The sequence below is a fragment of the Lolium rigidum genome, chromosome 4 (assembly GCF_022539505.1).
Source record: "Lolium rigidum isolate FL_2022 chromosome 4, APGP_CSIRO_Lrig_0.1, whole genome shotgun sequence".
Lineage (NCBI taxonomy): Eukaryota > Viridiplantae > Streptophyta > Magnoliopsida > Poales > Poaceae > Lolium > Lolium rigidum.
Window position 1 is genome coordinate 13,902,440 of NC_061511.1, and position 24,961 is coordinate 13,927,400.

At 46.8% G+C, this 24,961-nt stretch overlaps 1 protein-coding gene across 1 annotated transcript; it reads left to right on the forward strand.

The window, feature by feature from the left end:
• The first annotated feature begins 22,838 nt into the window (after window positions 1-22,838).
• LOC124707134 (putative cyclin-dependent kinase F-2) lies at window positions 22,839-23,810 on the forward strand. The gene has a single exon (XM_047238798.1). The coding sequence runs from the start codon at window positions 22,839-22,841 to the stop codon at window positions 23,808-23,810; it is 972 nt and encodes a 323-aa protein (XP_047094754.1).
• Window positions 23,811-24,961: the final 1,151 nt, after the last annotated feature.

The window sequence follows — 24,961 nt, forward strand, 5'->3', positions numbered from 1 at the left end:
TCATTGTGAGAGTAAATAGACCAGGGTCACAACCTCATATGAAGTTACTTGGGACAAGATTTAAATGAGGCAAAACAACTCATATGATTTATTCTATAGTTGGACAATATCACTTGACTAGAAATAGCCATATAGTCCTTTCTTTCAACTAGGCCATGATCACACAAAGTAACCATGCCATTATTTTACCTAATCAATTAGAGTATGTGAAAAGTGATCTATGAGAGTTGAAATCAACTCAATATCATTTTTGGTTGATTTTTAATAATTGTTTGAAGTTGCAAAAGTCCCTGACTTGTTATTTTTGTCACATTAATTCTACAAAGAATCTCATGCTGAGACCAGTGTAGTTGTGTAGATATTTTCTCTAGCTTTCTATCCATATGCAGTTCATCGAATTTGGTTGGGCCAAACTAATTCTATTCAAATTTGAAAAAGTATCTGTGAGCAAATTAGATTTTAAAAACAGAAATTCCAATTTGAATTAAAAGGGCCGCGCGGGAAAACTGCTGGGCCGAAACCGTTTAAACGCTCAGAATCCAGCCCACTATGCATCCACTACGCGTGGGCTGCCTGACGGGTGGGCTCCACCCGTCAGCCTCTGATAAAACGCGAAGCGGTACGGGGGTTTGTGAGGCGTAGGATTAGAGTTGGATCGGACGGCTCACGCACGTCGTCATCTCCGGCGAGAACTAGCTACTGGTGCGGCGAGGCAGGTGGTCCGGCGAGCTCACCGTGGCTCCAGGATGGTTGGCAGTGTGCTCGAGGAAGGTGTAGACGACGGCGAACTCCCTGGTACCGCCAGCGTCTCCGGGGAGGGCTCCAATCAACGGCGAAGTTCCGCGGTGGCTCACGGCAGTGATGGTGCAATTGAGGGGCTACGGCGGCTAATGTCGATGGGCGAGTGGCTGTGGAGGTCGAGGGAGATGAGAGGAAGCTTGCGGTGTGGAGAAATCGACGAGGAGAGGTCTCCTTTTATAGGCGCGGAAGGGTGCCGTGGGTGCTGCGGCAAGTCGACAATGGCGCGGGCTCTCCGGCGGCGTAGGAAGGTAGGCGAGGGAGGCGTCCTGTTCCGCGTGTCCAGGCGGTCCTCTGGGCGGCGTCGGCTAGGCTAGGCGGTGCCCAACGCTGTCGGGTGGTCGCGGGGTACTACGCGTCCAGGACGGGATGCGGTCGTCTTCTCCGGCAGAGGCGGGCGCGGGTCGGCGTCGCGAGCGTGTATGGTGCGTTCGCGGTGGCACGGGGATGCTCGAGGTGGAGAGAAGGGGGCCAGGGGTGGCGCGAGGTGGCGAGGCGACGCGTGCACCGTGCGTGGACGCGGCCATGCCGTTCCTGTCGCGCCGGGGCGTCGCGGGCGCCCGTTTGTCTGGCCCCTGCCGTCCACCACTCGACCAATGGCGGTTATAGGCGTGCTCAGGAGATCATGGGGGTGCTGTGAGACAAGGTAGCTAGGGCTAGAGTGGATAGAGGAGAGAGGGGGCATGAGTGCATGTAAGGTGGCCGGCATGGCCATGGCATGGTCATGCCTTGCCCTTGCTAGGGTTTTAGTGGCTTGGTTTAGGTAGAGAGGGGACCAGGGAACAAGTAGGGCACAAGGGGTGAGTAGGGTTTGGCCAAACACTATTTAGAATAGTGATTTTGGGATTTGGGTTTGATTTGAGCACAAGTGTTTGTCCAATTTTGCTTCATGCAAGTGCATTTGGAAATTTTTGAATGAGATGAAATGGACTTGCTTCAGATGATCAACAACACACATTGGTGGTGGTGGTATTCAAAAATAAAAAGAATTGAAGAATTTCAAATTGGTTAAGAACTAGAATCTGTTAAAAAGTCCCAACTTTGCTTGAGCATAACTTTTGATCCAAGATGAATTTGTACTGGTGGTCTTTACCAAAGTTGTTCACCTTGATGTGTACTTGGATGAGGTGCAAAGAGTTGGAATTGTTTGGTTTGAAAATCTCTAAATACAGAGGCTCAAAGTAGTGATCAGATAAAAAAATGGCTGATTTGACCATTAGTGTATGTGAGCACAATTTGATTTCAAATTTGATTTGATTTGAGTTTCTTTGATTCCAAAAGTGTTTATAAGTGTTTAGTAACATAATACAAGCAATGGCACAAGCCAAAATGGCCTAGGTCAAAGTTTTACAAAATGACCATAAGCACATGCATGTGATGAAATGCACTTTTCTTATTTTCTTTTTCTTTGCTTCACTTAGGCATGGGTTAGGGTTTATTTAGGGTTATATTGAGTTTGGTAAAGGTTTCAAACCATTTGAGTAAGGTATGAGGGCATAGGGCAAGATTTGCTATTATGGCTATGTGCCACATATGCCTCTATGTCTCAATTTATTTTCTTTTTGTTTCACCAAGGATTTGGTTGGTAAGTGGTAGGGTGGTTTTGTTGAGGTATTCCAAACCCTCTACACAAGGTAGACATGGCCTTGTTCACCATTTGCAAAAATAGCCATAGGCTTCCCTAAGCCTTTCTTTTTAAAATAAAACCCTTTCTATTTTGTTTTCTTTTGGAGGATGAAAAAGAAGGGTGAGGTTTAGGGTTTAGAAACAATTCAAGTAGTTCACCTAATAATTATGGCAAAGGCACAATTGTCAAACATGAGTACTATGCATAGCACTTGATTCAATAAAAGTTTTTGTTGGTTCTCATTTTTGGAAAAAGGCAATCCACTTTCTCTTTGTTTTAAAAGTTTGGGATGTTACACAGCCTCACCCATCTTCCTTTTGTTCTTTGGGGACACATCGGAAGGGAGAGAATGCACGGACTCGGAAGCCTCAGAATAAGCTTCTCTTTCAGAGGAAGCCGCGGATTTATGAGAACCCGCAACTTCACTCTCAGGGCGAGAAGTACCCTGTACATCATCGGCAACGATGTCTCGATCGTCAACCTCCCCACCCTCAGGTAAGGGAGGCAACGAGGAAGTGACTTGGTGGTTCTATGAATGGAAAAACAATATCAAGAGAAATTTGAAAACAGAAGTCAACAGCAAAATAACAAAATAGCAGTCGAAGTTTCATCCCAAGTCGATAAAGCAAGATAAGCGATGTAGGAAATACAAAAACTCGAGAGGCAGGCTTGCTTACTTGGGGTAGAGCATGGGCACCACTGTATGGCTCCACGCGACAGGAGGTTGGCACTGGATCTTTCTTTCTCAGCGATGAAACATGCCGAACAAGCTTCTCCAAGTCCTTCACAGAGAGATATTTGGAGAGACGGTCGACATCCTTCTCGCCAGCATACATCCACATAGGGTTTTTGCAAGCCTGTAGAGGCTGCACCCTAATCCTAAGGAAATAGGCGGTGATTTGGATACCCGACAATTCCTTGCCTCGGGTATTTTGCAGCTCATGGATACGCTTCATCAACGCTTCTGTCGCCATTTTTTCTTCTTTGGTAGCTTCTGCGTCCCAGGAGCGGCGGCAAAGAATTTTTGCGCTACCGTCAAAGGGAGCGATGTTGTATTCCTGCGAGTCGGAGCACTCCTCGCGGACATAGAGCCATCTTTTGCACCACCCTTGAACGGAATCAGGGAATTTGACGTTGAAATACTCGACGTCGGGGCGGACACAGATAACAACACCACCTATGTTATAGGCGATGTTGTGGGAGCCGTTGCGGCGAAGGCAGAAAATGCGTTTCCACAGGGCCCAATTTGGTTGGGTCCCGAGAAAGCACTCGCAATGGGTGATAAAAATCGAGACGTGGAGAATGGAATTGAGAGTCGGTCCAGTGCGGCTGCAGCCCGTACACAAAGAGCAATCCACGAAGGAATTCGTGGATAGGGGCGGAGAGACCGCGGATGAGGTGGTCGACGAAAGTAACCCGATACTGGATGGGGGGCGCTAGGAAGCTTTCCTCGCTGGGGAAGATCAGCGCCTCCTTCTTCTTCATCAGGCCGAGCTTTTTCATCAGATTGGCGTCCTGGTTGGAGATCTTGGATCTCTCCCACTCGAAAGTTCCTAGATCTTGCGCCGCCATGCTTGCTTCGGGAGTGCTATGCCTTGTGAGCCTTGACCGCGGTGGCATCAACAATAGCGCTGGAGAGAGTAGGGGAGTGTTTGAGTGCAGGAGTTTTTGGTTGCAGTGGAGGTTTTGCAGAGGGGATTTGACCGTGGCGCAGCAAAGGGATTGCCGGAGGAAGAAGAAGACCCTTTATAGCAAACCTACGAATCGACGTGTCGTTGGATGCAGAATGAATGGATTTGATGACTTACACGTGTCTCCATGGGTAATAAGGTCTTTTTACTACGATGGAATTGAACATGCGCTACAGTGCGCGTGCCAGGAAAAGCGGAGGACGTGTGTCCCCCACTTGCGTAACGTGTCATGCACCGCAGATTTTGGGTCCACAAGTCAGCGACAGGACAGAACTCGCGTCTTCCCGATATAATGGTCGTGGCTATCGTCATCACTGATGTCACTTTAAAGAGAGAAATTTCGACTGCGGCTTTTTGAGGATTGGCGACAGAGATGGATTGATGATAACTTCGAGAGCCTTTGATCGAATACAAGTTTTTGATCAAATGCTCAGGGGCTACTTTTAAAGAAGGAAATCTCGAGTATGGCAAGAAAGAAAAGGTGAGAGCCTATGATCAAATACAAACATTTGTTCATATGCTCGGGGGCTACTCCCATCGGGAGCGCTGGTCGCGCACCCGATAAAGATGAAAGAATTCGAAAATATAGTAATATAGCGACAAAAGATGTTAAAATGATGAGCCTACAACCAAGTACAAGTACTTGGCTGTAGCCTCGGGGGCTACTCCCATCGGGAACGCTGTTTGCGTGCTCGATGAAATTTTAAAAGGCATGGTGAGCATATTTCGAGTTATACAAATAACTCTTCATATACTCCCATAGGGAGGACAAGTTAAAAATATGCAAGTCATCCGGTGACTCGAATAAATGTGCTATTTCAACAGCCGAAAAAGCACTCGACAATATATTCTCAGAGTGCCTCAGTCGCAAATTAATCTCTGAATTCCGCAATACTTTGCGAAGGTAAGTCCCCGGGATCCGTCCTGTGCAGCGTGGCACCGCCTCTGACGGCGGTTTGCTACTTTTTCCGTATCAGCATATGCGAAGAAAAATCCTAACGGACGCGTTAGGTACCCGATAAAACATGACTGGAATTCAACATCTGGTAAGACCTTAAGCGGCGCATGTCGAATTACACCAGTATCCCGAGATCATGTCCAGGGACGTGATCTTGAAGTAGGTTTCGGTGGATTGCTACAAGAGCAGTTAACTAGTACCTGATCCGTTAGATGAACTAGCCCCAATTACCATTATCCCTGTACAATATACGACTGTTTTATTAAAGATATGTGTTAACTCGAAGAAGTTGTATGGTAATTGTAAAGTTGGAGATTTTCCCTGATTCTCCGATTCAAGCAAAATCTCGGGGGCTACTGACATAGGCATCCCCAATGGGCCTGCCGGAGGTGGTACCCGGGGTTTTACTGAATGCCCACGACCCGAAGATTATAAAGCCCGGAAGCCCAGTCAGGAGATAGTTCGGAAAGAAAGAATTGTATTAGGAATATTGACTTGTAACTATTACGGGACGGACTCAAATAGTCTCCCGAACTCTGTAACTTGTGTATCACGAAACCCTTGGCTCCGCCTCCTATATAAGGGGGATTCGAGGGACAAAGAAAGGATTGATTCTATTGTCAATACAACCCTAGTTTTCTAGCAGTCGAGTACTTTTCCGGCTGAAACCCTCGAGATCTACTTGCCCTCTACTTCCAACTAAACCCTAGTCTACAATCCGTAGGCATTGACAAGTCAATACCTTGTCACCGAGCCAATGCTTCTTGGTACACTACAGAGTGTAAAAATTTCCCTAAAGAACTAAGTAGCAATGTGTGAAGCCTCATCGGTACGAGATCATGGTATAAAATGATCCATTTTAGAGAATCTATGAAGCACAAAAAAAATGGAATCATGATCATATCTAGTGCGTCGTAGTCCTAGCATAAAATCCATGCTTATATCGTACCTGGGGAGAAAATGACGCAAAACCACCACAATTGCGGTAGCTGTGTCACTTAACTATCAAGTTGGGGCGAAATGACTCATTATTAATGTTGAGATCTTTGATTAGCAGTCCAATAAACCATTTCCATGTCTCATTAGTTTCCATCTAAATCACTTCCTAAGCTAGTGGATACATTTGATTATTTTCATCTCTAGAAATGCCACACAACATTTAGCCCTTCACATCTCCTTTAACGAAGAAACCATCCAGTCCTATGACTTTCATGGAGCCTGTCTTGAATCCTTCCTTCAGTGCTTGGAATCAGACATAGAAACTCTGGAAAATGTTCTGATCCATGATGGTAGGATGTAAACATACAACCATTCAGCTTCCTAGGTAGCTCCTAAGAAACTCCAGTTGGTAATTAAAAACCCCGGAGTATTCATTCTTCATTCGGGACATGAATTTCTCCTTCACATGCTTCTTGGCATGCTTGCATTTTGAAGGTGTCACATCAGCAAACATGTCATGCAGCAATGTTTCTTTCATACTCTCAATCTTCCACATTGGATTTGCTAATATGAAATGCTCATATCTCTGGGCAATAACTTTAGCAGTCACCAGTCTATTGTATTTGTTTTGTGCATAGTGATGCTCATCATTGAAAGTGATAATCTGAAATCTGCTTGAGCTTGTTGTTTTTGCTGCATACAGTAGCCATAGAAAATTCTACCACCCACACTTTGCCCTTACTCTATCAGCCTCTGACTTCACAAATGATATGTTTCTCTTGGTAACAAGTCGATATTACTTCAGTGCCTTGACTAGCTAACCCTTGCTTCTATACACCATAGTCAACATAAAGTGAGGAATTTTAGTGGTTCTGTTGTACCTTGGGTATTTGCTTTTCCTCCTCACAATTTGTCCATCTGAATCTTCATCATATGAGTAACCTTCATCTGATGAATAAAAATTCTAGTCTTTCTCTTTCCTTCTAATTGTTCATCCATGTTAGCAACAAGCTCAAGTAGAATTGGAGCTTTAGAATATATTCCAATCCAACTCTTAGTATCTTTCATCATCTTCTTGAATTTCCTAGCATGCCTTCTTAGCTCCACAACCCCTGAATTCTCTCCATTGCCCTTACTGTGTGGCATATATTAAGGCCCAGACTTAGAATCTGCACTATCAGTTTCCACTTGCTCTGCTGCATTTTGCACTTCCTCTACTGCAATTGGCAGTTGTTCTGGTCCAGATGGATTGACAACTTGAGAAAGTGGCTCCCGAGAATAAACCCTTCATCAGTACCAACATTCGTTATTCTTGATCTAGCAATTTTAGGTGGACTCCTGATAACCTCAATGATAACACCACTGTCATTTGTAACACAGACATTGTCCACTATCTCATCCTCATCCACTGAACTTTCAGCTGGCTTAACACTAATCACAACATCTGGTTCATCATGACTGCTCTGCATCAGTTCATCTTCTTCAAAGTCACTCCCACTGCTGTTGTCCTCAGTGTCTTCCTCTCCATGGTATTCTACATAAACATCTGCTACTCCTCAAACACAAATGTAATCTTTCATCTTCATACAACCAGTTTCATCATACAAGAACACTAGACCATCTACCAAAGTTTTACTAGGCAACAAAAAATAAAACTTAATTTATTCCTTTAGCTGCATATGGTCTTTGAGAAACCCTTTCAGTTCTTGTAACGAAAACTTATCCCTCTTAATCTCTCACATTGCTTCATCTCCACCAACATAATCCATATTGGGACCAATGCGGACAAACTCGCCACCAAAGTGGAATCAGATGATCAAAATCTCTGTCGGGTCCATGTTACAACTGAAATAAACATAACAGAATCACTAATCCCTATTGTTACGAACAAAATCAACCACAAAATCGACCAAATTGTACCAAAAATCGTACCATTACCCAGAACATACACCCCACCCAAATTTCGCGCATAAACCCTAACCCTAACGCCTATCAGACACTATTCCATACGGCTACTGGAGGAGAAGGAAGTCCGACACATTACCTCCGACGCCGCAATGCGCCGCGCAGTAACGATCGTTGCCGCCTTTCGATCAACTTCCCATTGCCATGGCTGTCGGAGGAGCCGAGGAAGAATACCAGGGAACACCTCGACTGACCAGGGTGGGCCACTTGCTGTGCTAAATGGAGACGACCTAATGGTCCTAACTCAAGCTACCCAACTTATTTAAGCACAGATGCGCATCCGTTCGGTTTCTCTTCCAACGACAAATGTCGGCCACATCAGCGAACCTTGTTTGGCAGCGGGAGTGAGGGTACAAAATAGACAAGGATCATAGAGTTGAGAGTGCCAATTTCAGGGTTCCGACTTGGGGGGTTCGATTTATCTTTTGGCTACGAATTCAAAGTTTATTTGGACATTTCCCTTTTTCATGGCTACTCGTCATCAGCGATGAGTTGTTAACCACGCTCGCGCGATAGACGGAGTCCCCGTTGTTGTCGCATGGTCGTTCACACCTACTGCCCTGTCGAACCAAGCGTCGATCGGTTCAGCTGGCCACCAAACAGTCCCGACCTTTTTTTGAGGTAATTACATAATATATTAAGCAAGCAAGTCACCTCATTAAAAACCTCCATGTCCCCTTAGGTACCTGGTAAGAAAAAGGGTGCGTCAAAAACTTGCGGCTCCAAACTCAAAATATAGTTACATCAAGGCTAAAACTAAGGGGTTTATCGACCCAAATACAAGAAATCTGAGAAAGAAAACTATTCCTAGCAATAAAATGAGTCACCTCATTAGTCCCCCTTAGGGAATGCTTATACTCGACCTTCCCTATCATACTTGTCATGGTAATGTAATCTTCATAAACCGCGGTTGCATCATTTCACATCTCCACTTCTCCCGCGCAGTAGCTGATAACCTCTGTCGAGTCTGACTTAGCTGCTTCAGGTGCATTACGTCTGATAGAATTTGCCAACTCAAGACCCTGAAACATTGCCTGGGCTTCCGCCATCGCTGGTGATGATACATTCTGTAAAAAAATTGATGATGCAATCACGAAGTTTCCATGCGCATCTTGAATGATCACCCCCACAGCACCTAACATATCATCAACGCTAAACAATGCATCTACATTTAGTTTCAAAAAAGATTATCTTGGTTTCTCCCATGTAGAACACCACTATAGGCTTCCCCTTAGCCTTTGCATAATTGGTCACTAGAGCTCTGATAGATGATATATACACTTATGAACCGAAGGTATAGACTCACCATGAGTTTGATGGTGGCGAAGCCACCATATATACCAACAGGTTGTAGCAATTAGTTTTGGAATCATGATAGAAGAAAACCAGGCACACAAGTTGATGGTCCCTGGAGTAATATCTGCAGTACAACCGACACTAATCTATCAACCCACATCAAATGATTGACTATATTCTCGGTTCCCAGAACCAGGGCCGGCCCTGGGGAGGGTCTGGCGGGGCGGCCGCCCTGGGCCCAGGAAAATTAGGGGCCCAAATTTTTTATATAGCCTTACTATCCATTGCAGGGAAAAACATTTAATATTTTTAGACGGGCTTGGATCTATACTTTTGGGCCTTTTATTTTCCTTTCAGTTTTCGATCAGGCAGGCCGGCCAGGAATACGAATCATACGATGATACCAAAGGTCGCCTCGATACCATACGGAACAGAAATGCCGCTCTATCGCCTCGCCTAGGTGGTTTCCTGCTCTCCCGATCGTTGCAATCAGCAACCATGTGCATTGATTCTACGATTCAAGAAATAGAAAGTATGCGCAGTCACTTTGAGATATATGGAAATCAAGGATTTGATGTTGCTTTGAAGACTGCCAAGGATATTGCATCTGGGCTGGGTGTAGAGCAATCATTCCGTGTAAACCGCCATGCTTCGAGGAAAAAGCAATTTGATGAAACTAAATGCGAGGAAGCAATCTTTCAAGCCGAGGAGGATTTTAAAGTTAACTATTTTTTGTTTATGGTCGATATGGCGACCACATCTTTAAAGCGCAGATTTTAAGAACTCCAGTAATTCAAAAGTATATTTGGGTTTTTAATGAGTTCCAAATCTTGAAGGCATTGGATGGTCCTCAACTGCAAGAACAGTGCATTAAATTTGCAACTTTTACTCAGCCGGGTAAATCTGGTAAACCTGATACATGTGATGTTGAGTTGAATGCACTTATTTCCGAGTTAAGTGTCACGAAGTTCACTTTTCCATATACACCAGTGTCTGCTATGGAGATTTTTGAGTTTGTCAGATAAGCGGATTGTTATCCTAATATTTCTATTGCTTATTGGCTCTTATTTACTATGCATGTGACTGTTGCATCAGCTAAAAGAAGCTTTTCAAAGTTGAAATTATTGAAGAACTATTTGAGATCTGTAATGTCACGGGAGAGGTTAAATGGTTTGGCAACTCTATGCATTGAGAAGAAGTTAGTGGATGAGATTGATATTGATTCCATCGTCATTAACTTCGCTTCTAGGAATTGGTGTAGGAAAAATTTTAAGGTATCATGTAAACATAGCTATTTTTATATGAATATTGTAATTGGGTATACTTAAAGTATTTATTTTCCATCATCTCATACATGTAGGAAAAATTATAGTAAGAGGGGCCCAAAGTTTTAGTTCCGCCCCGGGTGACATAGGCATCCCCAATGGGCCTGCCGGAGGTGGTACCCGGGGTTTTACTGAAGGCCCACGACCCGAAGATTATAAAGCCTGGAAACCTGATACGTCTCCGACGTATCGATAATTTCTTATGTTCTATGCCACATTATTGATGATATCTACATGTTTTATACACATTATATGTCATATTTATGCATTTTCCGGCACTAACCTATTAACAAGATGCCAAAGAGCCAGATTCTTGTTTTACGCTGTTTTTGGTTTCAGAAATCCTACAAAGGAAATATTCTCGGAATTGGACGAAATCAACGCCCAGGGTCCTTTTTTTCCACGAAGCTTCCAGAAGACCGAGGGAGAGTCGAAGTGGGGCCACGAGGTGGCGACACACCAGGGCGGCGCGGCCCAGGCCCTGGCCGCGCCGGCCTGTGGTGTGGGCCCCTCGTGCCGCCTCTTTACTTGCCCTTCCGCCTACTTAAAGCCTTCGTCGCGAAACCCCCAGTACCGAGAGCCACAATACAGAAAACCTTACTGAGACGCCGCCGCCGCCAATCCCATCTCGGGGGATTCACGGAGATCACCTCCGGCACCTCGCCGGAGAGGGGATTCATCTCCCGGAGGACTCTTCACCGCCATGGTCGCCTCCGGAGTGATGAGTGAGTAGTTCACCCCTGGACTATGGGTCCATAGCAGTAGCTAGATGGTTGTCTTCTCTTCATGTGCTTCATTGTCGGATCTTGTGAGCTGCCTAACGTGATCAAGATCATCTATCTGTAATTCTATATGTTGTGTTTGTCGGGATCCGATGGATAGAGAATACTATGTTATGTTGATTATCAATCTATTACCTATGTGTTGTTTATGATCTTGCATGCTCTCCGTTATTAGTAGAGGCTGCGGCCAAGTTTTTACTCTTAACTCCAAGAGGGAGTATTTATGCTCGATAGTGGGTTCATGCCTCCATTAAATGCGGGACGGTGACGAGAAAGTTCTAAGGTTGTGGATGTCTTGTTGCCACTAGGGATAAAACATTGATGCTATGTCCGAGGATGTAGTTATTGATTACATTACGCACCATACTTAATGCAATTGTCCGTTGTTTTGCAACTTAATACTGGAAGGGGTTCGGATGATAACCTGAAGGTGGACTTTTTAGGCATAGATGCATCTTTGGATAGCGGTCTATGTACTTTGTCGTAATGCCCAATTAAATCTCACAATATTCATCATGTCATGTATGTGCATTGTTATGCCCTCTCTATTTGTCAATTGCCCGACTGTAATTTGTTCACCCAACATGCTATCTTATGGGAGAGACACCTCTAGTGAACTGTGGACCCCGGTCCATTCTTTTACACTGAAATACAAATCTACTACAATACTTGTTCTTTACTGTTCTTTGCAAACAATCATCATCCACACTATACATCTAATCCTTTGTTACAGCAAGCCGGTGAGATTGACAACCTCGCTGTTTCGTTGGGGCAAAGTACTTTGGTTGTGTTGTGCGGGTTCCACGTTGGCACCGGAATCTCACGGTGTTGCGCCGCACTACATCCCGCCGCCATCAACCTTCAACGTGCTTCTTGGCTCCTCCTGGTTCGATAAACCTTGGTTTCTTTACGAGGGAAAACTTGCCGCTGTACGCATCACACCTTCCTCTTGGGGTTCCCAACGGACGCGTGCTGTACGCGTATCAAGCATATTTTTACGGCGCCGTTGCCGGAACTGAAGAAAAGCTACACCACAAAGATTTCTAACTCCCACGTCAACTACACGCCAGCAAAGCCCAGTCAGGAGATAGTTTGGAAAGATAGAATTGTATTAGGAATATTGACTTGTAACTATTACGGGACGGACTCAAATAGTCTCCCGAACTCTGTAACTTGTGTATCACGAAACCCTCGGCTTCGCCTCCTATATAAGGGGGAGTCGAGGGACAAAGAAAGGATCGATTCTATTGTCAATACAACCCTAGTTTTCTGGCAGTCGAGTACTTTTCCGGCTGAAACCCTCGAGATCTACTTGCCCTCTACTTCCAACTAAACCCTAGTCTACAATCCGTAGGCATTGACAAGTCAATACCTTGTCAATTGGCGCCGTCTGTGGGGATTAGAGGCGACAAGAAGCTGATCTCGATGGCACATTCAAGATCGTCGACGTCTTCGGTGGCAAGAAACGCGATGGATAGAGGTAAATAGATCGAAAATGATCTAGTCGATTTTGTTCCTCACCCGCCCTCCCGTTTGGATGCATATGTGTATCTGGAGGAGCCTATGGAGATGACATTCGGAAGGTTCCACTTCCGCGTCGAGAAAGAAGGATTGTATCGTCTCGAAGTTCCGATTTCGTCGGGATTGTCGGCGGTCGATTCCGATTTTTCGGATTCATCATCATCGTTTGAGACAGGCGATGAGGAGATTTCGCCGCCACGCTTCGTCAGAACTACGACAAGCGAAAATCTCGCCAAGATCTTCGGCAACATGTCCTTCGAGTTGTCTGCGGACTCCAATATAAGCAACAACTCAGACAGCGTCGACAACTTCAGCTTCATCGACAAATCCACTATTGTTGGAGAGGTCTTCGCCGATCTATACGACGGTGTTACCGATCCCGGCAAAGGTCAAAGTTCAAAATATCATCAGACCTATGCAATTGGAGATGCAAATCGACCACAGCAGGAGACATGAGAGGATTTCGATAACGCGGGAAATCCGTACGTCGATCCCGCTGATCTTACGCGAGGCTTGGGAACAAATATGTCGGACCTGGAACACGACAGATGGTGCAATATCCGCAGGCAGTGTGGGATAGAGTTGCAAGAGCTATTGATGGCACAGAGTCAATGACTGTAACATCGATGGCTGAAGAATTACAAGCATATCAATATAGACTCGCCCGTGTCAGACGGGAGCTCGAAAAACAGAAAGTTGAGCTGGATAGGAGGCAAGCCGCGGTTTCCGCGTCAAGCAGGCGAAGAGCAGAGTTGAGCTGACAATCAGGTACTTCGGGAGGAGACAACCACAGAGCAGCTCGAAATAGGGCAAGATCCCGATTGCAACATATACCTGAGGCTGAGAGGGAAAACCTAGTTCAAAACCTCGACATGTCCTTTATGTCAATTGACACGAGGGGGAATATTATTCCCAAAACACCAGAAGCTGGATGCATGGCGACACAAGCTTTCATCCTGGCATCCGGGCCACCTCCCGGAGATCCAAGAGAAGCATTGTATAACATGGCCATGGAAGGAGTTGGAGCCATGGGAACGGCGTTCGCAAATACGCCTCCCGAAGGATCCGCAAGGCAAAATAGTCCACGACCTACCATAGCGGTGCAAGACCCTGCGAGAACAAGTGGGGCAAGAGATGCAGAGACACAAGCAAGGGTTGACAGAGCGCGACATGAAAGAAAAGATCGTCGGCACTCGCCAGAGGTTGACGAAGAGGATATGTGTGGGCTCCAGTGTTTTACGAGACGAGTCCGTAAAACTCGAGTTCCGTCGGGGTTTAAACTACCCGATAATTATAAAAAATTCGATGGCCTGCAAGATCCCGAGGACTGGTTAATCGATTACCTGGAGACGGTGAAGTTAATGGGTGGAACTAGAGCAACAGCCATGCAAAGTATTCAAGTGCACTTGAGCGGAGCCGCACAATCGTGGATAAAGAAGTTGTCTCCTGGTTCTATTGAAAGCTGGGAAAGTTTTGATGATATATTTGTGAAGAACTTCCGGTCAACATGCAAGAAACCCGCATCATTGGAGCAGCTGAGGGCTTGCAGACATAAATATGACGAACCGATGAGGATGTATATCCAGAGGTGGAACATCATCAAAAACTCGGCAGAAAACATATCTGACGAGAGAGCAATAGATGCATTTGTTGCTGGAATTTGAAGGAGGGACTTTGTCGAGGAATTTGGAAGAACCAACCCGAAAACCATAGCAGCACTCATGGAAATAGCCAATCGGTGGGCAGATGGAGAAGATGTTGTTCATAACAAGCGGCACAGGTCGCCTGAGGATGACCGCAACCGAAACTTTCAAAATAGGCGACGATTCCCTCGACAGTTTTCAGATTATGATGCTCCCGGCCAAATATCGGCTGGATTTCGAGGAAACAGCGGAGGAAACAATCGAGATGATTATCAAAAAAGTAGCAAGCAGCGCGGCGATTACAAAGACGGCTCCCATCCCAATAGACAAAATAATGGACCAAGATTTCAGAGGCCATATGTATCACCCGAGGATCTCTTAAACGGACCATGCCAAATGCACTTTTACCTCGATAACAATGGAAAGAGGCAGTCAGGGCATCTGCAGAAGGATTGTCGAACTTTTCTAGCACTACATAGATTTGTAGGGCATACCAACACGCAGGCAGTGAATAGAAACCCTCAGGGGCCAAGGAGTGAGATCCACCTTCCACCTCCACCCGCAATCACGGATGCAAATCGACACCAGCTGCAGTTGGCGGCAGCTCCACAACCAGGCCCTTATATCGACACCAGTGGTGCGGTCTCGATGATTCAGAAAGGCAGGCCATCCAACAGAGCTCGGAAAGTAATATCGCGGCAAGTTTTGATGGCAGAGAAGATGCCCCCACCAACAATTGAGTACTTGAACTGGTCAGGGCAAGATATCGGCTTCACTATAGCCGACCACCCGCAACAGGTTCCACGACCAGGACAGTCTGCTTTGATCTTACCAGCAGTTATCGCAGGATTCGACGTTTCATGAGTATTCATTGATGGCGGAAGCAGCTTAAACATCATGTACGCAAATACATTGAGGAAGATGAACATATCCCTGGCAAACTTATTACCAACAGACACGCGTTTTCATGGTATTACACCGGAGAAGCCGAGTTATCCGTTGGGAAAGATTAATCTCGATGTTCAGTTTGGAACCCGAGAGAATTACAGAATAGAGAAGTTGGAGTTCGAGGTTGTGGATTTCCCGTCGCAGTATCACGCTTTGTTGGGACGACCAGCATATGCCAGGTTTATGGCAGTACCACATTACACATACTTGTTGTGGAGACTCCCTGGACCCAAGGGACCGATCACAGTAAAAGGCAGTTTCGCGCTAGCTGATAAGTGCGATAAGGATTTTCATCGACTATCAGAGACTTTCGGGATGCAAGCAGAATATATGGCGTCAAGGCTAACAACTGACTATGATGTGTTGCCAGACGCAGGGAGGCCGCTGAAGGAGCCAACCTTTGACACTACCAAAGATTCCAAGGAGGTGCAGATCCACCCGGCAGATCCCAAGAAAACGACATCCATTGCAACAAACATGGACCTTGCATAGGAAAGCGCACTCATCAAGTTCCTCCGTGAGCGCTGGGAAATCTTCGCATGGTGTCCAGCTGACATGCCAGGAGTACCCAGGAAACTTGCCGAGCACCACCTCAACTTGGATCCAATGGCGAGGCCAATTAAACAACCTTTGCGGCGTTTTCGGAACCAAACCGCAAAGCTATGCTTGTCGAAATCAATCGACTCACGGAAGGCTGGCTTTATCAAAGAGTTACATATAGAGGCCACGTGGGTAGCTAACCCAGTACTGGTCCCGAAGAAAAACACGGAGGTCCTTCGCATGTGCATCGACTTCACGTGTCTCAATAAACATTGTCCAAAGGATCACTTTCCCCTCCCACGGATCGATCAAATTATCGACTCCACGGCAGGCTGTGAAAGTCTTTCCTTCCTGGATGCATATTCTGGTTATAACCAGATCAGATTAAAAGAAGACGATGAGGTCAAAACAACTTTTATAACACCTTACGGCGTGTTCTGCTATAGAACGATGCCCTTTGGATTGAAAAACGCGGGAGCAACATACCAGCGGATCATGCAGAAGTGTCTTGCCACACAGATTGGCAAGAACGTCCAAGTGTACATCGACGATGTCGTCATAAAAACAAAAAAGGGGTCAACCTTGATCGAGGATCTGAAGGAAACTTTCGACAACCTTGACAAGTTTTGCCTCAACCTAAACCCGATAAAATGCTCCTTTGGCGTTCCTACAGGGGAACTTCTCGGTTTTTGGTTTCAGCAAGAGGAATCGAGGCCAACCCAGAGAAAATCCAAGCCATCGTGACGATGCGGAAGCCAAGAAAGGTGAAGGAAATACAACAGCTGACTGGGCGAGTCGTAGCTTTAAGCAGATTCGTCACCAGGCTGGGAGAAAAGGCGTTGCCGTTTTACGCTGTGATCAAACAAGGAGAGAAGTTCCAGTGGAACGAAGAAGTGATGTCTACGGGAGCTTCTATTCTTGTAGACGGTGTTGGGCCTCCAAGAGCAGAGGTTTGTAGAACAGCAGCAAGTTTCCCTTAAGTGGATCACCCAAGGTTTATCGAACTCAGGGAGGAAGAGGTCAAAGATATCCCTCTCAAGCAACCACTGCAACCACAAAGCAAGAAGTCTCTTGTGTCCCCAACACACCTAATACACTTGTCGAGATGTATAGGTGCACTAGTTCGGCGAAGAGATAGTGAAATACAAGTAATATGGATGGATATGAGTGGTAATAGTAATCTGAATGAAATATGGCAGCGAGTAAACATGTAACAAAACGATAAACAAACGGAGATTCGATGCTTGGAAGCAAGGCCTAGGGATCCTGCTTTCACTAGTGGACACTCTCAACAATGATCATATAATAGGGCTACTCTACACTCTTTTGTTGGATGATGAACACATTGCGTAGGATTACACGAACCCTCAATGCCGGAGTTAACAAGCTCCACAATTCAATGTTCATATTTAAATAACCTTAGAGTGTAAGATAGATCAACACAATTACACCAAGAACTAACATAGCATGCACCTTTGTCACCATCATACCATGAAGGAGGCATAGATCATATCAATACTATCATAGCAATAGTTAACTTCATAATCCACAAGATATTACAATCATAGCCTACGCCAAGTACTAACACGGATGCACACACTTGTCACCATTACATCGTGCGGGAGGAATAAAACTACTTTAATAACATCACTAGAGTAGCACATAGATGATATTCAACTAGATCACATAGAGAGAGAGATGAACCACATAGCTACAGCGGAGCCCTCGGCCCCGGGGGTGGATTACTCCCTCCTCATCATGGAGGCAGCGATGGCGGTGAAGATGGCGGTGAAGACGGCGGTGGAGATGGCTCGGGGGCAATTCCCCGTCCGGCGGGGTGCTGGAGCGAGAGAGTTCTGTCCCCGAGGTGGACTTTCGCGATGGCGGCGGCTCTGGATGGTTTTCTCTGTTTCCGTCCTTTCTGTCGATGTGTTTAGGTCAAAGACGATTAAATAGGCCGAGAGTCGGAGTCGGAGGGGCCACGGGGTGACCACACCATAGGGGGGCGCCCCCCCCCCCCTTGGGCCGCGCCGCCCTGTGGTTTGGGGCCCCCCTGGCACCCCTGCGACTCTTCTCCGGTGCTCAGGAAGCTTCAGGAATTATAAGCCCTTCGGTCTTGATTTCGTCCGATTCCGAAAATATTTCTTTACTAGGATTTCGAAACCAAAAACAGCGAGACAACGGCAAACTGGCCTTTCGGCATCTCGTCAATAGGTTAGTTCCGAAAAACACATAAAAATGATATAAAGTGTGAACAAAACATGTTGGTATTGTCATAAAACAAGCATGGAACATCAGAAATTATAGATACGTTGGAGACGTATCAAGAAGCAGACAGAGCTTTCGAGGACCTTAAGCGCACAATCTCGACACCGCCAATATTGGTGGCGCCTAAGGAGAAGGAGCCTCTCCTGTTATAGATCGCAGCCACGCCTCAGGTGGTTAGCACAGTCCTTGTGGTCGAAAGAGAAGAAGAAGGAAAACTCCACGGAGTGCAGCGGCCGGTATACTTCGTAAGCGAAGTTTTATCGCCTTCAAAACAGCGGTACCCGCAGTACCGAAGTTAGCATATGGAGTGTTCACAACCGCAAGGAAACTGCGACACTATTTTTCGGCACATCCGATAATAGTGGTCAATGAGGCGCCTTTATCCAATATATTAAACAACCCAGAAGCTACGGGTCGTGTCTCCCTTTGGGGAATAGAACTTTCCCCTCGGGACATCACATATGAGAAGAGAAAAGCAATAAAGTCGCAGATCTTACCAGACTTCGTCGTAGAGTGGATGGAGCTACAAAATACGGGACCTCCAGATTTGTCGAGAACTTGGACTATGAACTTCGACGGGTCCAAGAGACTAGAAGGAGCTGGAGCAGGCGTGATACTAGTATCACCTCAAGGCGTCAAGTTGAAATACGTGCTACAGATGACGTTTCCAAACGCATCTAATAACGAGGCGGAGTACGAAGAACTTATACACGGGATGAAGATGGCGAAAGCCTGCGGAGCAACTCGATTAAAAATCTTTGGTGATTCATAATTGGTGGCTCAATAGGTGATGAATCAATGCGACGCAGTCAATGACAGTATGATAGCATACAAGGAAGTATATAATGAGCTTGAGAGGCTATTCGACGAGTGCGAATCAAATCATATCAGCAGGCTCAGCAACAATGAAGCCGATGTTCTTGCAAACATCGGGTCGCAGTGTCTAGCAATACCACCTGGCGTATTTTGGGAAGAGATAACTAAAAGATCAACCAAGGCGAAGAAACAGCAGAAAAATGAGAAGGATGAGAAAGCCTCGGGGGCTCCAGCAGCACTGAAGCAAATACATCGGAAGGTGAGGAGGAACCACACGTGATAATGATGGTACAAACTCCTTGGATGTAGGCTTACGTAGCATATATCCTGAGGAAAGAATTACCCGACGATCCAGTTGAAGCAAGGCGAGTTATCAGACGGTCCAAATTCTTTACTGTGATCAAAGGAGAGCTATACAAACGATGTATTTCGGGAGTACTACAGAGATGTGTCACACCCGAAGAAGGAAGGCTTATTCTGAAGGATGTACACGAAGGGGTGTGCGGACATCACGCAAGCAGTCGAGCTATAGCAGCCTAGGTTTTCAGAGCAGGATTCTATTGGCCAACGATAATTGAGGATGCAAAGGACATAGTGCGTACTTGTGATGCGTGCCAAAGGTTTGCCGCAAAACCTCATTCTCCGGCAGCAGAGTTGATGCCAATACCGCTGTCATGGCCCTTTGATCAATGGGGTCTTGATATGGTGGGAAAATTGCATAAGGCTTGGCCAGGAGGATACGAGTATATACTCGTAGCTGTCGATAAGTTCACGAAGTGGATCGAAGCGAAGCCGATAAACTCACCAGATGCAGCATCCGCAATCAAGTTTATCAAGAGTATCGTTTTTCGATTTGGAGTTCCTCATAGCATCGTCACAGACGACGGAAACAACTTCGCATCCAAGGAATTCAAGGCATATTGCGCAGAGGTAGGCATCAAATTAGAATTTGCCTCAGTTGCGCATCCGCAAACCAATGGTCAGGTCGAAAAAGCAAACGGCATCATCTGCAACGGCATCAAGAAGCGCATGTTAACACCATTGGAAAAAGCTCGACACACATGGCCAGAGGAGTTTCCTAGCGTGTTATGGAGTATTCGAACAACACCAAATACAGTGACACAGGAAACTCCGTTCTTTCTAGTCCATGGAGCTGAGGCAGTGCTGCCAGTAGAGATAGAACACAATTCCCCGAGACTGGCGGAATTCAATGAAGAAACCTCGAGAAAGGCACTGGAAGATGACGTTGATGCACTCGACGAAGCTCGAGATGAGGTGTTGTCAAGGGTCACCAAGTACCAGCAAGATATGAAAAACTACCACAGTCGATGTTTGCGACCAAGATCTTTCCAGGTAGGCGACTTAGTTCTTCGGCTTATGAAAAATAGCCATGAGAAACTCGAGTCGCCATGGATTGGCCAGTACATCGTCACAGAAGTAATTGAAGGAGGAGCATACAGGATAAAGGACAAGAAGACAGGGATAGCCAATCCAAATCCCTGAAACGTGGCGCAACTTAGGCGTTTCTACGCTTAAAGTCGAAATATAGTCCTCTTTGTAAACATACAATGTACTAAAACGCCCGTGAGTTTTTAGACGCACTCATTTCCTTTCAGGGCACCGATTGGGGCTGGAAGGTTTTTAATGAGGCGGACTCGCGGTGCTGCAATATAGCAAAGATATTGATGATATACATCTTTTTCGTCGACAGGCTCGGGGGCTCGTAACCCGCAATAACAATATATATATAAACCTCCGCAAAATACAGCCTACAACGTTATTGCCCTGGTGCAAAACACCTCGCAAACCAATAAAGATACAAAACATCGGCCAACAAAAAAGCTCGGGGGCTTGATGAAACAAGCAAACATATAAGTTGTTTTACAATATACATAGTGCTTACAATATACAGATTTTCACTATCAAGAAAAATCCGACAAGGAAAAAAGAAACTTTCAGTTATCACCTATTATATTGTTTATGTTTACTCTTTCATTGTCTGCAGTACCACTCCTATGTTCAGCATAGCTACCTCTCACGAAGAATTCAGCATCTAGTCAAAGTAATTCATCCATCATCTCCTCATCCACAGGGGTTACAAGATCATTGATTTTGTCGATATTTCTCCTCCTCCTCGTCAGTTTGGCTTGACACCTTTCGACAATTGTGGTCATATCTAATTTTGGATAGCAGACTTGCAGCATGATCATGGCAAACCTTGCACCAGCAGTCAACTGTGCCTTCACAAATTCATGGATTCGAGGAGCATCTTACTTTATTCTAATTGTTTATAACAATCATTATAAGGTTCATCGTATAGTTCTGATTTTTCAATATTATCACCAATCTTAGTTTCAATAATAAATTTTCAAGTAAAACATGAGCATATGCAGTAGTCATACTCATAATTGCTTTTCCACATCCATTATCTAAAAGTGTAAGGATTTCATATTTAAGCTTCCATAAAAATCATTTAATATCATCCAATCTCTAAGACGATGTTCAATCCCATATATAAGTTCTCTAAACCTATCCCAAACTAAAGTAAACTAGATCTAAAGGAAACCCGGGAGATTAGTTGCATGGCCCAGTAGGCACGTGAGTTCCTAACCGACTCACCTTATTCATTGTAGACCCTAGCCGGGGGTTCTTTTATAAACCCCCACCCGCGAACCACAGAGGGAGGATTCCACCTTCATCTGACCATGCGAGGCGCCATAGCCAATTTGCAACCCATTGTAACACTCCAATCAATACATATAAGCAGGAAGTAGGCATTTTAGAGTATCCATGTCCCCCAAAGCGCCACCTAAAGAGATTTTGGACGCGTCAGACGTTTGACCGCTCCTAGCCGCACGTCCTATAGACCTTTTCCGTCCGGCGTGGTCCACTACGGTACCTGGCACCCCAAGCCCATCTCCACTACACAAGGGACGTTGCAGGGGCAACCGCCCGCGTCGTGAGTGGCAGGCCAGTCTCATCAATGACGCATATTGTCGCGCACCCATCTCCTACCTCTGGCCAACGCATAGCGAGACGACTCGTCGTGACCTGTCTAGCGTGTCGGTGAATGCACGCCACCGTCCCATCGCCTGCCTCCGGCGTATAAATTAGGGTGCTCGCTCATCATCTCTCCCACACAACCGTAGCGATACACATGCAGAAACCCTAGCCGCCAGTCAACTTTTTCCACACGCGCTCCATGGCGGGTTCAACTGGCTGCCGACGAGGTCGCATACGCTCTTATAGGTTGCTCTTGCTACAGCTACGACAACGTGTTAGTGATGGAAACTTTTTTAACTTGTTGTATTGATGCTACTATAGTAAAATCTATGTTACACAAGGATTGGATGGAACCACGGGTTGTTTTCGGACCCTTAACAAATTGCACTTAACAAGATGAAGAGATTCTTGAGGCAGCGAACCATGGTGGGCTATTAGTCATAGTCGTACATCATGAGCACCGTGTCGTCGCGGCAGTGGTTCAAAACACACTACCTGTACCTGCCCGGCCGAACCAAGCGTCGGCCGCCCACCAAACAGTCCCGTCCGACCTAACTCTAACGAACCATAACGCGTTTACTGGTTAGCCTCAAAAACATAGACCCGGACTCGGAATGGGCGTGCCAAACCGAAAGCGAGTCGTCAAGCCATGATAGTAGTATAAACAGGCACGACCGCGCGCAGAGGCCGCGAGAAACCCAAACCACCTCCACAACACATGGACAACTACGAGCGGCTCGAAAAGCTCGGCGAGGGCGCCGCCGGCGTCGTCTACAAGGCCCGGGAGCGCCGCACCGGCGACATTGTCGCCCTCAAGCGCCTCCGCCCCGCCGGCCGCGACGACGGCCAGCTCTCGGAGGACCTCCGCCGCGAGCTGGGCTGCCTCATGGCGTGCCGCGGCCACCCGAGCCTCGTCGAGATACGGGCCGCCGGACGCGATGCCTCCAACGCGTTCCTCGTGATGGAGTACGTCGGACCCAGCCTGGCGCAGGTCATGCGCGAGCGCAGCGGCGCCACGCGGCCGTTCCCGGAAGCCGTGGCGCGCCGGCTCATGTGGCAGCTCCTCGACGGCGCCGCGGCCATGCACGCCCTCGGCGTCCTGCACCGCGACCTCAAGCCCGACAACATCCTCGTCGACGCGCACGGCAACCTCAAGATCTGCGACTTCGGCTTGTCGCGCTTCGCCGCCCCTACTACGGGCGCGCCATACACGGCGCCGGTGGTCACACGGTGGTACCGCGCGCCGGAGCTCCTGCTGGGGTCGCGGGAGTACGACGCGGGGGTGGATACCTGGGCGCTCGGGTGCATCATGGCCGAGCTCCTCGCCGGCGCGCCGCTGTTTCCCGGGAGGACGGAGATGGACCAGCTCAACATGGTGTTCGACACGGTCGGCACAGGCGACATGACGAACTGGCCTGCCTTCCTGCGTCTCCCGCGCGCCGGCTCGCCGCTTTGTCACCAGAAAAGGCCGCCCAGCCGGCTCCGGGAGATGTTCCCCGCATTGTCCGCCGCCGGTTTCGACGTCCTCAGCGGGCTGCTGGCCTGCAGGCCGGACAGGAGGCTCACCGCCGCGGACGCGCTCCGGCGTCCCTGGTTCATGGAGGCCGAGTCGACTGACCAAGCACGTAATGCGTGCGGCGCCCGATTCAGCGAGCGTGTCGGCGGCGTTGCTGATGCCATCGTTGTATAGAAAACTGTACAAGTGATCATTAGGATTCGTTGTAACTGAGAGTGTATTGGCTTGGTGGCGGCTTCGTGTCCATGTTGGACCAATTTTATTGATTGATGATAGTCTTGTGCGTCGTTGCTTTCAGGTCGGTAGGATTGATTGTGAAATGGCACGATATTCTTGCGGCTCTCCCTGGTTCTTTTAAGCAATCACGACAAACGTCTTGTACTATAAACAAAGCAACAGTACCAAAGCAACAGTCAAGTGGCACGATTTCCTTGCGGCCCTCCCTGGTTAAAAAAAACTTTTTTCCATGGTGTCTTCCCAAGCAATCACGATAAACATCTTGTACACACGGGCACACACACTATCTGGTTTGTTCTGGTTGGCTCGAAATACCAACTCGGTAGAGGTTGCGAGAAAAGACCTTTCGGTAGAAGCTCCGCAAAGAGATCGGCAAATCAAAGGATAGAACCCTACAAGGGTGAAAATAGGAGGTGCAAGTAAAAGATCCAAATAAGTTGAAGTGCGAGCAAGTGATCAACTATGGTAGAAGTCACCAATAAGGAAAGATCCTTCGATAAGGAGAATGAGTGATACAATAGACATTGAATCTATGGTAGGGTTTTCCCCAAGGGGTCAAGAGCAAAGCTCAAGTATAATCACAATCTCATTCTTGTTTCCAAATGGGAGTGGGGGCATATATATAGCCAACAACAAATTAGGGACCTAACTGTAATAATTGGAAACGTTCTGGAGGGTACATGGCCTGACTCCCGTGTTGACTTCGGAGCTCCTGGATCACTTACACCGGAGACTTCAGGGTTAGTAGACTGGAGACTCAGGTCTGATCGATGATGGGATGGAGTCTCCGGTCAAAGTCTCCTATAGGTGGGGAAAGACCTCGGACCCCCGTACATGGCATGAGGTAGCTGGGTGCTGGCCTGGGATAGCTTGAACCGGATACTCTGGGGTCGACGAGGATGGAGACTCCGGTGGGTCTGAGACTTCGGTGTATGGATGTTGGAAACTCTTGTGTGCTTCTCCGAGGAATGGCTTCTTCTTCTTTTCATCTTCTTCTTCTGCATGATCTTGGCTTCCATTGTGAGCTTCTTGTCCAAGGTACCTGATGATACACAAAGTGTTGGCATGAGATAGCGTTCCATCCAATG